The 17,960-nt window shown below is 38.2% G+C and overlaps 1 protein-coding gene and 1 pseudogene across 1 annotated transcript; one reads left to right on the top strand and one right to left on the bottom strand.

The window, feature by feature from the left end:
- The first annotated feature begins 382 nt into the window (after nt 1-382).
- On the top strand, nt 383-3,315 carry ppil1 (peptidylprolyl isomerase (cyclophilin)-like 1). The gene is made up of 4 exons (XM_063473021.1): nt 383-585; nt 805-959; nt 2,646-2,714; nt 3,066-3,315. Exons 1-4 carry the CDS (start codon nt 530-532, stop codon nt 3,284-3,286), a joined length of 501 nt encoding a protein of 166 aa, XP_063329091.1. The 5' UTR covers nt 383-529; the 3' UTR covers nt 3,287-3,315.
- A 466-nt stretch (nt 3,316-3,781) lies between these two features.
- On the bottom strand, nt 3,782-17,704 carry LOC134627682 (sodium- and chloride-dependent GABA transporter 2-like; annotated as a pseudogene).
- Between the last annotated feature and the right edge of the window lie 256 nt (nt 17,705-17,960).

Below are 17,960 nucleotides of genomic sequence, written 5' to 3'. Positions count from 1 at the left end.
AGTAGTTTTAAACTTCTTTTATGAATGTTTTCGATAGTTTTAAGTGTTGTTGGACAAGCAATGTTAAATGTATTTAGTATATCATACATATTTGGAAATCTCTTTAACTACATTATCAAGACAGATTTCCAGATAACCAAACTTTAAGACAGGGTCCTTTTTCTTTTTTACAAAGTAAAGCCTAAATGACAATGAAATGTGGTTTGTTATGTAGTTTTTCAGTTTATTCTTAGTAACAACACTGTTAAAAAGTCGTCTGTTAATTTGAACTACTGAGAGGCTGTTGCTGGTAAAGAATGCTAAACGTAAGCAACACAATAAAAAAGGGGGTTTCATGTTAGTTCGTCCAGCAGATGGCAGCCTTTCTCCAACATTCAAAGGAAATGCTCGGCAAACCACAGAAGAAGACACTCCTTTTGAAATGTGTTGAATGAATTCGCTGGGCTAATAAATTCCTGGCTACTTATTAGAACTTAAGTTTAACTAAACATTTTTTCACAACTGTTGTAGCTTACGGTTTGAGGTGATAATGTCGGGGATTCCTCCGGACACATGGCAGCCTCCCACAGTGGCTTTGGAGACGACGTAAGTCCCCAATGAAACACTGGATGCTAACTCAGCTAGCTTTGAGGAACCTGAAGTGTTGGTGTCTGTTGCGTTAATAAATTTTGCATATTTTATTTTTTTTACAATCTTTTTAACAAACCGCATGAAGCATAGCATGTTTCCGCTAAAAACTAGTTTAAGAGAGAAGCTTTGTTATTCAGAGCCGCTAAAGACATGCTAACCGGCCGTGCGTTGCAGGATGGGGACTGTTGTGGTGGAGCTGTACTGGAATCATGCACCAAAGACCTGCAAGAACTTCGCAGAGCTGTCCAGAAGAGGCTACTACAACAACACCAAGTTTCACCGGATCATCAAAGACTTCATGGTGCAGGGAGGAGATCCCACAGGAACAGGTGGGTTCGTCACAGATAAGTGTTTGAATACCACTGTCCACATGTTAGGGTAACAGGTTCATGATTTGAGTAGGCTAAATGCTACTTAAGGGTGCCTAGATTATTAAATATGTCAGTCACTTTAACATGAAGCTAAGTAAATGTAGATGTCTTTCTTATTGTTCCCATTTACAATGTGTTGTGTTTTTTTTCCCTCCCCAAATACACTGACACGACTGTTTTATGACTGTGCACAAAGCCAAGTTCCAAAATTCTTATATGGAATCATGAGGGCTGTTGAAGCAGCATATTAATGCTCATAGTTTTATAATCAGTCAGAACTCTTAATATAGATCCAGTGTTCAGGTGATTAACATGACTTTTAACCAGATGCTTTGTTTGTTAATACATAACTTCATTAAACAGTGTGTTTGCATATGCAAATAATATTTACAGATGGGTATAATACTGTATATTATACAGTTGCTCTTTTTCTTTGCCATCAAAAGCATGTATGTATTTTTCCCAGGAAAATATGTAATATTCTTAATATTGAATCTTCTTTTATATATACTAATCAGCCACTTTATTAGGTACACCTTACTAATACTTGGTTGGAGCCCCTTTTGCCTAAAGAACTGCCTTAATTCTTCATGGCACACCTTGAACAAGGTGACAAAGATTCAGCTTTGTCCACTGGACATCTCCTATTTAATCTCAACTTTCATCAAAGATGCTCTATTGCAGGGGTCTCAAACTTAAATGAGCTGTGGGCCACTGCAGGCACTGTCATCTCATGTGAGGGCCACTTTAGTGTTGAAGTAGTACAAAAAAAACAAACAAGAAAAACCCACAAATATTTCTGAAAATATAGTGGGGGTTTTTTTGTTTGTTTTGTTAATTTCAGATATTGTATAACAAGGTGCGGGTGATTTGAGTACAGCGATCTCGTTGTAATGTAAATCAAACCAATTTCAGGCTATCCGAGTTTTGTGATAAGGTGCATTATCCTACTGGAAGCAGCCATCAGAATATGGGTAACACTGTGGCTATAAAGCGATGGGCATGGTCAGCAATAATAATCAGGCAGGCTTTGACTTTTGAAAGATGTTCACCTGGTACTAAGGGGCCCAACGTGTGCCAAGACAATATCTCCCACACCATTAACACCAGCTGTGTGAATTGTAGCCTCAGTTTCATGTTTTTAACTAACAGGAGTGGCATGTACTGTGATCTGCTGTATCCCGTCTGCTTCACGCTTCAATACGCTGTGTGTTCTGCATATCTTGGTTGTTGTTATTTGAATTACTGTTGGCTTCATATCACTTAAAGAGGTCTGTCCGTTCTTATCTGACCTCTGGCATCAACGAGACATTTTTGCCCAGAGAATTTTCTCTTTTACAGACTGTAAACCCTGGAGATGGTTGTGTGATCAGCAATTTTGAAGTATTCATGCTAAGTTCAAAGTCACTTAAATCACCTTTCTTCTGCATTCTGATGCTCAGTTTAAACTTTATTGTTGTCTTGAACATGTCTACATGCAGAGTTACTGCTATGTGATTGGCTGATTAGGTATTTAGATTAATGAGTAGTTATATGTATACCTAATAAAGTGGCCCTGTCACTACTGTCTGATTAATTTCACATGTTCATGGTCTTCAGAAAACTCATCCAATGCACCACTTGTGATGTTTGTTTTCCAAACAGGTCGAGGTGGTGCCTCCATTTTTGGCAAGCAGTTCGAGGACGAACTACACCCAGAACTAAAATTCACAGGTAATGCACGTAGAAGAGCAACACTGGAATAGATGTGTAGGTGAAAGGCTTTTTTATAGGCTTATAAAGACAGGCTCTGCAGCAAATCCTTCAAATCATTTGTGTGTGTCAGTACTGATGTCTTAATCTGGTATTTGTATGCACATGTTCACATATGGACGCTTTATTTTTAGATTCAAATCTTCAGTAGAGTTCATGTATACCAATAATTTGTAAAGGTTTCTGGTGTTTTTGAAACATTTCTTTAGTTCACTGCTGAATAAACTGAGTCCAGTGATCCCGATAAATATCTGTGTGATAATTGATAGTGAGGACATTTATAATTTCTCATTATGTCTCTGTGCCTGTTAGGTGCTGGTATTCTAGCGATGGCCAACGCGGGGCCGGACACCAATGGCAGTCAGTTCTTCCTCACCCTCGCACCCACTCAGTGGTTAGATGGAAAGCACAGTATTTTTGGAAGAGTGTGTCAGGGGATGGGAGTGCTGAACCGGATAGGGATGGTGGAGACGAACAGCCAAGATCGTCCAGCTGATGATATCAAAATTCTCAGAGCAAATGTATCCAGTTAAATGAAACTTTTGTTTGTTTGTTTGTTTGTTTGCTTTTTTAAAATAAATATCTTTTTAATGTAAATAAAATGTGTTTTCTTCAGCTGTGCAAATAACCTGTAGACAATATTAACCCATCAAACTGTTAGACATTCCTACTTAGTTATCACTATCAAAACAAATTACGTTTTAAAGCCAAATTATTGATTATTATAATGTGTATTGGTTATAAGTTTTAACTCCGCAAGGAATAAAAATAAGACCACAAGAGCAATTAAATGACGAGCAGCATCAATCAAATATTGATTACTGCATATCTGTAAAATGAAAGCTCAGGAGAGACACAACGAGTGTCTACAAACATCTGTAAAACATGTTGGAGGAGCTGAATTTCAGCCAGTTGTTTTGGATTTTTTTTTTTCAAATTAATGTAATTATGAACACAGAAAAGTGCCATCAGATTGTCATCCACCATGCAATGCCATCTAGAAAGCATGTGATTGGCAACAGTTTTATTTTCTAGCATGACAACAAGCCTAAACAAACTGTCAATGCTCCAAAGACACAATTGAAACTGATCAGTCATGGATTGGCCCCCGCACCATACAGTCTGTATCTGTCACACTCTCTCAACATATTCACTTAAATTACAGAAAAGCTTTCACAGTGAAAGCTAAATTATTCCCCAAAGTATTTTATTATACAAATTCAAGGTCAAATATCAAAACACATTTAAAAAGTCTTGTAACCAATACAATAATCCAAGAAAATACAATGCACCTTAAAGTAAAAGTAATGTTTAAGGCATTTTAGGAGTTCAGTTATAAATGTAAGGAGCAAACATTAACCACTTTTTGACAGACTTGAACAGCAATATTTATCTGGTTTATCATACATGTTGATAAAAAAAAAAGAATATTATGAAATATACTCTGAATGCTTAAAATACATACGGATCGTTAGGCCTAGTGTTTCCTGATATGTGTGTATAGCACAAGGAACATGGAATACATACCAGAAAACGTCAAGGAGAAATCTTTCCAAAGGACTCATAGTTACTCCTCAGTTCCAGGTAATTAAAAAAGGAGGGGGGACAAAAGGAGTCTGAAGTAAAAAAACAAAACAAAACTGACCTCTGTTGCTTGTATTCAGTGCATTTCAGCCAAAAGGCTATAGGAATATAAACATAAAAAAGGTTTTCATTTTAAATGTTATGAAGGTGTTTCTACGCGGGTGCCCAAGTTATTAAAGTATTTAGAACTTAATGCAAGAATGGAAAAAAATGTTTTAAAAATATTTAGATTTCAAAAACATAGATATAATTTTTAAAACAGGTTCTGACAGAGAGGAACAGAAAAGCAGCATTTTACTTTTCAATTTGTATGAATATATAAAAATGTTGTATTAAAATAACCCAGATTTCCATGAAACATCACAAAAACACATTGTAACAGAAGTAGCAGTTGATGTAATGTAGGAAACCATTAAAAAAGTAAATACTTTCATCATAAAAACGTGTTAAACTGTGAATACATGTTTTCAGCTCAATACTTTTAAACACTAAAAGACCTCGCTTTTATGTTTCTAAAAAAGAAAAAAAAACTTGTTTATGCTGTCATGGTGCGAGGGGCTGCACGGCGCCATGCAGCCCCTCGCACGGGGCGATCCGCGTTAGCTCGCTAACGGAAATTTGCCGCGTTAATGCGGTTATGGCGTTAACGTCATTTTAACAAGATTTAATGCTGACAGCACTAGTTTTATAATCTCTATTCACTGTGTTGGTCTATAAATAATAATTGTAAGTTTCTTTTCAACCTCAACGTCTGTGTGTTCGTAGTGAGTTTAAAGTAAAAAGTCAAGTAAAAATGTTATTGTTGTTAGGGTTTGAGGTATTTGAAATGCAAATTAAAGTCATATCAGAGGCTCCATATCAGTGTAGTATTTTATACATTCAACCTCTAACAGATATTCAGACATTTCGTGCTTCAGATAGACCCTTTCACCTTATAAAAAATATTAATACCAGCCACCATATATGTGCATAATAGAGGACCCACACCTTAAGTATTATTTAAAATGCAAATTAAAAGATACGTTTAAAGATTTGCATTTCAGTGAATATGGCTGAACAGTTATTTTGGGGCACGTAGTGAATCATGGACATTTATCATTTCCTTTTCCATTCCTCGAAGATCACTTGCAGGCTGGGAGCTGGTCTTCAGACGCTTGGTAAAGGAATTAATATTGTCAGTTATTATCAGGTCATTAAAAATCTATAGTACTAACAGCCGACACTAACAACATCACTGACCTGCCAGAGACTCCCTCTTCCTTTGGCCAGTTTGTAGATCATAGTGACTGGGATCATAGAAAGCGACGACAGCGCGAGGAACCAGCCAACGCAGTAAGCCCACCAAGGATACACGTATGTGTTGTTGAACTTCAGTGGGGTGTACCTCAGGAGCAAAAATATAAGTGTTCCCTTTAAAGGAAAATATATAAATAATAAACATTATGGGATGAGAATAGAGCATATTGATAAACTGTTTACAGAAGCTGCTTTAGAAACTTACACTGCAAATGAGAGGGGTGGCATAGAGCCAGCAGTACTTGATCAGTGGCAGAGGTCTGTATCCAATCATGTCCTCAATGTTGGTGTAGAAGCGATCGGCACCTAGAACAGAGACAGTTTACTAGAAAGAAACTTAATATTTCCGCATAACAAAATTATATTTTTAAGGTTTTTACAATGAACACTTTTTCAAATGACAGTTATACAGTGAATATGGGCTGTAAACTCTCAGCTTGAATTTAAGGAGGAGGCCTTTGTCAATTGTTCAGGTTCCTCAAATTATTTTAAGGACAAGCTGCATACCATGCTAATATATTCCAGGTTTTTTTAGTTCTTTGAGAAGTACAAAAATACTACTTTATGCCATTTTGTCATAAAATCAACCAAAGAAAAGGGAATAAATTATGTTTTTGCCTCAAGATACAATATAAAATCAGTTATTTGCTTGTATTTTATTTGTAGATACAACACTAGTTCATCCCTTAAATTATGTGTTTAACAAACAAAATAAAACATCCATCCATCCATTCGCTTCCGCTTATCCTTTTCAGGGTCGCGGGGGGCGCTGGAGCCTATCCCAGCTGTCATAGGGCGAGAGGCGGGGTACACCCTGGCAGCCAGTCTGTCGCAGGGCCAACACACAGGGACAGACAACCATTCGCACTCACATTCACACCTAGTGGCAATTTGGATTATCCAATTAACCTATCCCCACAAGCTGCATGTCTTTGGACGGTGGGAGGAAGCCGGAGTACCCAGAGGAAACCCACGCAAACACGGGGAGAACATGCAAACTCCACACAGAAAGACCCCAGCCTGATGGTGGAATTGAACTCAGGACCTTCTTGCTGTGCGGCAACAGTGCTAACCACCGTGCCACCGTGCTGCCCACAAAATAAAACATTCCTCTGAAAATGGGCCGGTACAAGAACTGGACTGACAATAAGTGAAAACAGCCAATGTCCAAAGAAAAACCTTGAAATACCTTCAAAAAGCCTGGAGTATTATTCAAGACAACTAAAAAAATATAATAAGTTAGTCTGACTCCTTGAAAGCTAAATATAAGAAAAAAAGATACAGGGCTGGGTGTGGGGAGGCTGGGGCTGATTATGCGAAATGATAACATGTCGCAAATATCTTCCAAATAACACTGCATCAGGTATGAAAATAGACCTGCTTTTGTCTGCATTAAATTCAGTACATTTCAAGATTTCTGCAGATAGAAATGCAATAAGTTCAATAGCAAAAAAAACCTGCATCCCCATCTTTCAGTTGATATTGTGCCTCTTTAGCAGGTCCTGACAGTTGCTTTTAAATTACCAAAAATGCTTTGTGCTGTAAATCCAGCCCTACGTTTGTATGTATATACAGCATGTATAGAGAATTACAACATATATTTTGGTAATAATAGTGGACAGTTAGTAGGACGTCACTATAAAAATACATAAAAATCAAAGACTTTTATAACAATAACAATTTTGTCTTACCATAAATCCATCCAATCGTAACTGACTGGAAAATTGCCATCAGCAGCAGAGTAGGACCGCTGCAAACATAGTGATCGAAGATCTGCAGAATGTATGCACCAGCCTAAAATTAAAACATTCATCATGTTAATCTTGTTGCTATTCACACTTATTATCTAGTATATCCCTTTTTTCAACAACTTTGATATCCTACAAATTTAGAAAGCAAAGTGAACTCTATATTATACTAAAAGAAGCATTAGTACAAAATCTCATCAACAAATTTCATAAATCTCCAGACAGGGGCATGTTTACCAATAAATTAGGTTAATTAGGTTAATATGCTCTTTGTGAACTGAAGAAACCATTTGCTGCAGTTTTGAAAGACAGCCGCTTCTCCACTCAGGTCTGGGTTGATGAGATTCCCACACCCCCATCACTCTGTTGTGTCCTGCCTAGGCCATCCTTCCTAACCCTTCTAAAAACACCTTGCCTACAAATTGACCAAACTCCTCTGTAACTGTAAGCCTAAGTCCCAGAAGCCCTTCAAAGTACATCCATTTTTGCTAATTATTTCCAATCTTGTCCTTTTGACCACAACCCATAGCTCATGGTTATAAGTGAGGCTATGAACATCCCTGTTACTGTTCCTACCACTCTTCTCACTCAAGACCCTGAGGTACTTGAACTTTTCTACATGTGGCAGCAATGCCAACCAACTTGGAGCAGGCATTCCAATCTTTTCAAGCTATGAAACATGGCTTCAGACTTCAAGGTTGTAATTCTCATCATTGCTGCATCCCATTTGCCAGCAAACTGCCACCTGATGAAGCCTGAAGGACCACATCATACACAAAAAGCAAGGTTGTGATCATGAGTCCATCATGTCCCACACAAATGTATCAATAAGAATTTTAAACAGAATCAGAAACAAAGGGAATTCAACACCCACCAAACCTGACATTGCTATTAATTCAAAGTGTGGTCTCACTATTGTTGTGAAGGAACTAAAAGTCCACAGCAACGGGCCCAGTACTACATACACCTGAAGTGTCCTCGCAGGACACCCAGACTCCCCTGAGCACATGCAGACATGTGATTTTTGTGCTTCCCTTGTTTTGATTTCCCATTATACCCATGATACCAAGCCCACCAAGCCTGGGGCATTTACAAAAACACTGCACAAGATCCATATAAAAAGCAGGTGCCATTAAATATTCAGATTTACACAACCATCATTTTTTGTAGCACTATATTTTTCCGGTCTTGCATTGCCACTATTGCAACTTTTATGAAATGAATTTCAGGCATGAAAGTTATAATAATTATGTTGTTTTTAAACATCTCACCTGTGACACCAATAACAGGCCAAACAGATAGCTAAGCACACAGATCAGCATCAGATAAAGCTCTCTGTGATATCCTTTCCTTAAATGGGAGGGGAAGACATCTGTCAAAGAGGTCATGATGCTTTCAAGACCTGCAAACTTGAGAATTACACAAAGACAGGTTAGTGTCGAGGTAAGTTAACCAGAAGAAAAAAAAAATAACAATACTGCATTACATTTTCTTAGGAGATATAAAAAAACTGCAACTCACCTGACCATCTATTCCTAACAAGATGATCATGGCGAAGAAGCACACAGACCAGACCTGAGGCCAAGGCAGCAGGGTCACAGCTTGTGGGTAGACTATGAAAACAAGTCCTGGACCTACAAAGTGAAACAGATGCCAAAGTGTCTCTAAATGAAAACTTTATGATCAATACAGGGTTGTACAACTGTTAAGGAAATGCAGATTGGATCAAATAAATCTGAAACATGTTAAACGGTAGGAATAGAAAATGAATTACCAGTAAGGTGCTGATTTCTTATAGTTTAAATAGGCCTAAATTCAAGCTGAAATTAAGAGGTCAAAAATTCTGTGGGGGTACCTTAAGAGAGCTGCGAATAAATGAATGTCCGTAAACCTCAGTGAAGAGAAGCTATGTTTGAAGAAGCAGAGAGCGCTACGATTCCAACAGAATGATGCGAGAAACCGATAAAGTAATGCAGAAAACAACTGCTTCAGTTATTCCTGCTAAAGATGGTTCCACAAGCTAATAAAACATTCAGTCCACTTAGTTTTTCATACACTGCTTCTGCATTTTTTAAATTTACTGATATGTAAAACCTTGAAAGACGGTGTACTTTCTGTAGATAGAAAAGGCATGCATAGTCCCTGGAGGTATGCAGTATGCCTCCAGGAAGCAGGTTGTAGTTAATGGAAAACAACATTTTCCATAATAGTAGTATTTTTTTGTACATAGTAGTTCAAAACAACAGCCGGGAAAGATAGATGCATTAGGTTTATGTTTCCAACAGTCTCCTTAAGGCACTTTATATTTTAAAGTAAAGACTCAACAATAATACAGAGAAAAAAAGAAAAAAAACACAACTATCATTTGACCCTCTATGAGCAAGCGCTTTGGCAACAGTGGGAAGGAAAAACGTCCTTTTTATGATAAGAAACTTTCGGCAGAAGCAGACTCAGGGGAGGGGCGGCTATCTGCTGCGACCAGTTGGGTGTGAGGGAAGAAATATTAACAATAACTAATTATTGCTACTGCTAAATAGAACAGCCTGATGGCCACAAATACAAATATTGCTCTATGATATTGACTGACAGACCATCTGATAATAAAATGTGTGCTGCATTCATGTGTTGGGGTTGTTATTGACTACAGAAACCCTGAGTGGCATTCTTACTCAATTTCGGTTGGCAGTAGTTGAGCACACACTACACAGCATGGAGTACAGAAGTTTCAGCATTATAAGCATAAGCTGCTCCAAGTCTTAGAAATAAGGGACAATCATTCCATGCTTGTGAAAATTCCCCAACATCATGCCTTATAGTGTCAAAGTCAGTAGTGCCAGAGCTGATCCTGTATGCTTGTGGATAATTTTAAAATTTAAGTGTAAAAATCCTAACTATAAAAATGAAAAATAAGAGCAGTTCGGGATCATACACCTCTACCAAGGCTGAAAGCTGCTTCCATGAACTGAGCCGCTGGATCCAGCTGAGTTCATGATATTATCTTGAGAACATCTAGATGACATTTTCCTCTTATTTCAATTTGATGCATGTGTTGTGTGAAAGAACTAATCTGCTTGCAGTGTTAAAGAAGCTTTTTTAAAAATTCTTGTGTCCAGAGTTGTACTTGGATCAACTTTGAAACTAAATCACAAGCTTTCATGCTAATCTGTCTTTATCTTTTGCATAATGGATGAGGTAAAAAAGCCAGACTGAAACACTTTTCAGACTGACATCCATACCTGACTCAGCGAAGTAGCAATGTCGACACCCTGCTTTTGAGACATGTAACCCAGAACTGAGAAAATGGCAAAGCCTGACATGAAGCTGGTCGCGCTGTTCAACAAACAAAGATAAAAGGAGTCTCTGCAAATCAGAAAGAAAGCATAATCTCACTATTTTATTTAGGACAACAAAAAGATAATGGGCTGTGGGAAACACTTTCATTGTTACCCACTGGTTAATGTTCTGTTTGCGGTAGTGCTTGAGGTGCTAATTCAGTTTACAAGGTGCTTCTCAGCACAGATTGCTTTTCTTTGCAGCCTTAGTGAGTTCAGTGCAGATGTATATAAACCGGTTCTACAGCTGCTACAGATTCCGGTTGGAGTGACTCCTCCAGGTTCTCAGGGATCTCCTTGAGAGCAAAAACCAAGGACTGCGGTCGCCAGTAATCCAGTATGGTTTTACTGGAGTCTGCCCATAGAATACATAAATAATAAAGTGCATGGAATAAAGCACTACATGAATGTGTGGTTAAAATGTGATCTGTAGTCTAAAGTCCTTTAAGAGGTTGGTAAGATAGAAAAGTGCTTTGTACGGTGACTGAATGTCTACCTGTGCTTAAAGGTTAATAAAAAAAGAATGGGTAATGGATGCACATATGACAAGTGCTGTAATCAAAATCATTTTCAAGTATGTGTTTTCTTGATGTGTTATTTACTTAGACCAGTGCTAAAGCCTTTCAGAAAGTAAGAAAGCTGCTGTAAACACATTTAGTGGCAAAGTATTTGGAGACAGCCACTGACATAAAAACTAAAATGTTTGTCATATCTTCGTGAGGAGCTCACCTGTAACAGTTATTGTTGTACTTGTTGTAGCTCCCAAGTGTAGTCAGGCATCCCAAACATATGGCATAGGAATAAAATATTTGTGTTCCAGCATCCATCCAGACCTGTAAACCAAGTTATTAGTTCATAAACACCGCTGCAGAAAAGTCTGACACAATTACGAAATGAGGCTGAATCATACCAGTGGGTCAGCGAGCCGTTCAGGATTGGGGTACAAGTAGTACTTGATACCATGGAAGGCTCCAGGAAGGGTCATTCCTCTGACAAACAGCATGATTAACAGGACAAAGGGGAATGTGGCAGTGAAATATGTAGCCTGTATATATATAAAAAATAAATTAGGTTTTAAATTAAGGATTACTTGTTTATGACCACACGCTATGATGAGGCCATGCTGTTAATGTCAGCATCAAGATATTATTCAACAAGTCACACAACTGTGAATATTGTTCACAGTTGTGTGAATATTTGCATTTAGTCTTTGGAGGTAAAACCAAATGCATAATACCATTCTTATTTAACTGCGACTTCCATGACCAGAATTTAAATCATGTGCGACACATTGGATCAAGAAATAACATAAAGAAGTACAAGAATATAATATTGCTATATTTTCCTTTGTTTATTAAAAGGATGCTGTATATTCCATAACAGTTGTAAAACTTGCTTTCATAACCCTCTTTTGTGCCAACTTGGGCTGTTATGTGTTGTGGTGTGGTTCGAATACGCTGTATGAAAGCCAGGCATGTGCAAATGTGAGACTGAACGACTGCCGTGGCGGCAGCCTGAGGGGGAAAAAAGCAGCGGATGTCTGGGAGCTCTTATCGTTTCATTTTTTTCCACGCCACACCTGAATCACTTTGAGAACAAGTCGTGGCAAATAGGTAATTTGAGCTCAGTACCGAAACAATTTAGGATTTTTATAACCCTTCTATTATGCAGCCACTGATTATCTCACCTCCACTACAACTTAATAGCATTTTATGTCAGTAGGTGATGTAATTTCATGCTTACACAACAAACCGATGTACAAAGGTCGCCAAGGGAAATTTAGGAAATAAGTGTGCCTAAAAGTTTACAAATCCAGATTAGAAAGTATGCAAAACATCTGTCTATCTATATGGAAACTCCAAATAAATGAAAATTTGATTTTCACAATAAAATTGGCAACAGCTACAAAGACACTGTGCAACATGAAATGTCAATGAATCTGAATGATTCCTTGAAGAACCTGAAAGCCAGTGACAACTGCTGAAAACTGCTGAGGGTATAAAATGCAACTCAACATTTTTCCTTTTAGTGTTACCTTTCCCGTGGATCTTACTCCCTTCCAAACACAAAAGTAGCAGATGACCCAGGCTAGAAGATGGCACAGAGAAAGGTCCCACTGTATGGTTCCCAAGTTCTCTATGCCGCTGGATATATTCAACACCCGACGCCTGAAAGAAGACGTACTATCAGTGTATGGAATGGTCTTTTAAACCAATGTATGTAGTTGGGTAAAACCTACTCTTTTGTAAAATTTTGAATCTAGTTAATACACAAAGACTTCAAAAATGAAGATTCAGTGAGTGTGGCTAGAAAACTGATGTCAGCATACTTACACAGTATACTAAAGTGCTTACATATAGATTGACAAGTCACTGGGTTCGGCATGAAAGGTCTGTTGAAGTTGAAGCTCATGAAACTATTTAGAATGACACAAGCTTCAACATGCAATTAAAAGCCCTTCACACCTTCAGTACAGGGGTGTTTTCAGTTGTTCTGGCCAAATTAAGTGTTTAATGCCAGGGGCAACTACGCTCCACCCTAACAGAGCAACATCAAAAAAGTGACTGAGACATCAGTTTAACAGTTTGTAGATCTCTACACACTGACAGCAAAATGTCAAAAGAAGTAACAGACCCTTCAGTAAAACTATTTGTATCTAAAGCATCTTCACACTAAACATTTATCAAAATGTGGGATATTTCTGTAAGATTTTTTATTTAGTTTTGGTGTTCTACACATTTTAAATGTGTCATAACAGCTTAACCCTGCTTAACAGACACATGACATTTCATACTACTCCTAACCTATAATTTCCTCTAAATTTGTACTTCTCATTTTAAAAAGTCAAGTAAAATTCTTTAAAAACTATACTGGTGTTATAAAGTATATGCCAGTATACACAGAATACTATATTGAGTATCAAATGAAACTTATTATAGTACTCATCAAATAGTAGCAAATGAGTGTTTTGCAAAAAAGATCTGTTATCATAGTCTCTTATCATAGCAATTAAAGCCAGAGAAAAACAATAACTAATGACACTTACTCTCATTGGCCACTTTATTAGGTACAACTCTGTATTAATTACCATTAATGCCAACAGCCACGCAATGCACGTAATATACGTATCTGAATTTTTACATAAATTTTAAAACAATGTTGAGGATTGTTAACAAATTATCTCTGATTTGTGACTTACTGCCAAAACTCTAAAACAGAAGATGATGCATTCACAGGTGATGTCCAGTTGGCAGTAGTATTGTAGTTGTTTATTTCTACACAACGATCTGAAATGTATCAAAATCTTGTTAAACACGCTCTGCTGACACATCAACAAGTGAATACTGCATTAAATATTGTGAACATTAGCTTTAGTATTTCATAAATGTACAGTTGTGTGAATATTTGCATATTAACATTTCAATCCAACCTTTACATACTTACAATTCATTTACCAATTAAGTCAGTAATTTGTTGATGTATATGTGGGACAGAAAATTGAATTTACTTGTGTTCCAGGTGTTATTACAGGTGGCCCATGGCAACTCTCCAGAGAAGGAAGAGAACAAGAAGAGAAAAGCCCAGGCTAAAATCACAATATAGCTGATACTTCCATAGAAAATGATCATTTGGCTGGTGTATCCCATGCCTGGAAACAACATAACTGTTAACATTGCATTCTCTCAGTTTTTCTTCCTTGATCTGCCTCACCACAATCCCAGTGGTTAGCTCACCTTCAAACAAGGGGCAGACCTTCCTCCAGCACATGATCCCCCCCTGACTGGTGTACTGGCCCAGTGCCGTCTCCAGCACAAATAGAGGTATGCCACAGGTCACAAGGAACAGGACATAAGGAATTAAGAAAGCACCTAGAGGTAGGAAAAAATAACTGTAAACACAGTAAACAACATATGGCTTGGCTCTGCTTTGAGGGAAGCAAATGTTAACAGTTAAAATAACAGGGACGAAATACAGTAATGACATGATATCCTCCTGATAACCAAGCAAAATAGTATCTTCCAGTTTAACTGTTTTTGTGATTTCCTGCCTCTTTGGAGCTAAAATAGGCCACACAAACACATGCGATATCCTTGATCATTGTCCTCTATTGAGCACATCAGGACTCAGTAGCTCAAATAAGTCAAAAGTCCAAAAACAAATGTCCATTAAATGAATAGGCTGGGTCTCTGATGGATATTTAAAGGTGTTGGCGAAACCACCACAAGTCACTTTTGTTGTTGTTTAGCCTATTTATTGTTTATTTCTTTCAAACACTATGTACGAAATGAATCACACAAGGGGATCAATGCTCTTTATCTGATTCAGCTGCTAGCTCAATTCCATTTGCTGTCCAGAGAGACGGATTTATAAAGTCTATCAGCAGAGACACGCCAAGACTTACACCTACATGCATGTGCAAGCACACACACATACATGCATACCTACAGATACACATGCTGACAAATGGAAAATTATTGAAAATGTATCAAAGTGTTAATCAGACATACAGAATTATACAACAATTAAAATACTGGCGGTGGCTCAGCCTGCTAATAGATGCACCTGTGGTATCACTACATCACTACACTACATTGCCATCTTCTCAAGTAATCACATTCACAAGATTTTCACAAAACTTGACCTCTAACCTCTAACCTTTAGTTCAAGGTCACTGAGATTCGAACTCGTTGGAGATTTTTAGTAGATGCACTTATGGTATCGATTTCAAAATGTTAGGTAACTTCCTTCTTGAGTTATCACATCCACAAGATTTTTAGAAAACTTGACTTCTGACCCCTGACCTTGAGGCTGAGATTCTTTAGCAGATACACCTGTGGGATCTATTTGAAACACCACTTCTACTTGGGTGTACAAGCTGCCCACCCATCCAGCTGGCTGCGTGATGAAAATACTCCCCTGCCTTTTATATCTGTTTGGTAAAAAGCAGCAATCATAATAATGACATTAATGCTCACACATCAAATGCAATGTAAATCTGTACAAGTATTCAAATTACTTGGATGCACATTTCAAGCATTATTTTCTTTATAGAAGAAGGCTGATCGTGCAAAAGCAGTGCGTTGCTTAGGCCCTCCACAGTCTCATTTGCTCAGAACAGGGATGGGCAAATCTTTTTAGAGGCTGCAGATAATATATGACGTATATACGTATAAGACATATATGACATTTGTGAAGTGATCTGGTGGTTCAGCATGACATACAGTCATGGAAGTGAGAGAGCATCGCTGCATTCAAGTGTTAGGCTTGATTTTTTAATGTAATGATGAAATCTAAGGCAACCCCTAAAAATTTAAACTCTTCAACATTTTTTAGCTATAACAAGTAAACAAAGGTGATACAGCAAGTCAAGCTTGCGGGTAGAATTGGAAACTCAGTCCCTCTTGAGATCCTGTTCTAAAGTGTCCAGTTTAACAAATTTGTACCCTGCCAACCTTGCTTTATTTAACATTTTAAAAAAGGCAAAGTCAAGACTCCTGGGCTGCAGCTCCTGTTCCTGAGACGGGACAGGCTGGGTTTGATTTTGCTTACATGTTAAAATCTGAAAGTATCATGTATTTCTGGAGGGAAGGCAGCAGAAAGAGCTGTAAGTAATTCACTGAAGTGTCAAAGAACACATTCTTTCACACCTTTCTGGCAGCTGAAGTAAACTTGCTGGTAAATGTGGCCTTTAACCCTCTTTGAGATTAATATTTGCAGCTGTTGAGGAACAAAACCTGTTTTTGGTGCCAAATCGCTCCTCTTCTTGTTATAAATCTCATTAAAATTGACATATTGGCATGGTTTAGAACATACTGCCAAAGCACTTCATCTTTCATCCTCTGATGACACATTTTGTTTCATTTACCCACATAAATCTTTGGCTTCGTTTATACTGGTTAACCCTACTGCTGATCTTCCACACTTTCACTTTATTAAAATCACACATGTATAACAAACAACACTATAATGAGCAGCTCCACGGTCTGTGCATCAGTGTGGACAGACTGTTTTCTGGTGAGGAGCAGTCCTGGGATGTGCGCCAGTAGTGGTGATAATAAGCTCCGTATGCGAAAAGTATGCACTGTGGGACTTTCTGCGCACTGCAGCGGTTCGGTACTGCGTTACGTCACAGGTGTGTAGTCTCTGCTGACACGGGCTCGTGAAAACCACGCTGACTCCGACTCCACGCCCTGCGCTTTGACTTAAAGGCGGTTCTTGAGCTTGTTTTCTGGTCCAGCTTCAGTGGCACTGGCATTTGTTACGATGGTTTAACCGACTGCTTCTCTTGTAAACATTTATTAATATAATGACTTTTGGGATGTGTAACTTACTTTACTGTTTATTACACTGACATCATCACATGGCGTTTACTTTGTAACTTGTTCTGATTGGTAAACTTGCTGCCCTCTGCCAAAACACTGTTGCATTGACCCAGCGCACTTTTTGTTGTTTGCTTCTGTCATGCGCCTAAAACTCTGTAGATTAATCAGTAAAATTCAAATTAGGCTACAAAAAAAGGCGAAAGGAATTTTCTTTGTAATAAAAAAACCAGAATAAATCTGGCAATGTATTTTTTTTTTTCAATAACCTGTGGGACAGAAGGAAACGGGGATGAAAACTAAGCTGCTTATAAACCATTTAATACGTTTTTCATCCGCTAATTAGACCCTCCCCCAACCAAGAAAAAGTCACAAGCGATTAATAAAACAATAGTCTACTGGTCGTAGTCTGTTTCTTCTCTCTCTCTGAGAGGTTTCGGAGGTTCAGACATCGCACTGCACTTTGGTTAAGGGGGAGCATAACAGAAATACTCACCCCCGCCATTCTTGTAGCAAAGATATGGAAATCTCCACACGTTGCCAAGTCCAATAATAGCACCGGCCACAGACAGGATGAACTCCTTTTTGCTGCCCCACTTGCCACGCTCTTCAACAGTTTTTGAAGTGCTCTTTGTGGAGGAATGGAAGAGCCTGCACAGAGAGTCTGCCATGCTGCTGTGCAGAGAGCTTACCTAAGACTGGCACAAGTCCCCGAGTTTCTGGAGTGACGGGCTGGGGACCTGTAATGCAGATGTGCACGAGCTTACCTAAATGTTACCTAATTGTTACCTAACTGTCCGACTGTGAGGCCACAAACCGAGCTTTGCAAGACTGTCGGGCCAGCAGCCGACTACTCAGTGAAGTCCAGCTCACTACTTCATTGTTTTTTGTTTTGTTTTGTTTTTTTGTTCTGATAGAATTCTTTCA

The sequence above is a fragment of the Pelmatolapia mariae genome, linkage group LG5 (assembly GCF_036321145.2).
Source record: "Pelmatolapia mariae isolate MD_Pm_ZW linkage group LG5, Pm_UMD_F_2, whole genome shotgun sequence".
NCBI lineage: Eukaryota > Metazoa > Chordata > Actinopteri > Cichliformes > Cichlidae > Pelmatolapia > Pelmatolapia mariae.
The sequence above is the reverse complement of the archived record's forward strand: the minus strand, read 5'-3'. Positions and strand labels throughout refer to the sequence as shown.

Bases quoted from the DNA above. Each gene is read 5' to 3' on its own strand.
- ppil1 (XM_063473021.1), top strand. From the start codon at position 530: ATGTCGGGGATTCCTCCGGACACATGGCAGCCTCCCACAGTGGCTTTG. The intron at 586-804 runs GTAAGTCCCCAA...CGTGCGTTGCAG, and splicing joins ACAGTGGCTTTGGAGACGAC to GATGGGGACTGTTGTGGTGG. The intron at 2,715-3,065 runs GTAATGCACGTA...TGTGCCTGTTAG, and splicing joins CCCAGAACTAAAATTCACAG to GTGCTGGTATTCTAGCGATG.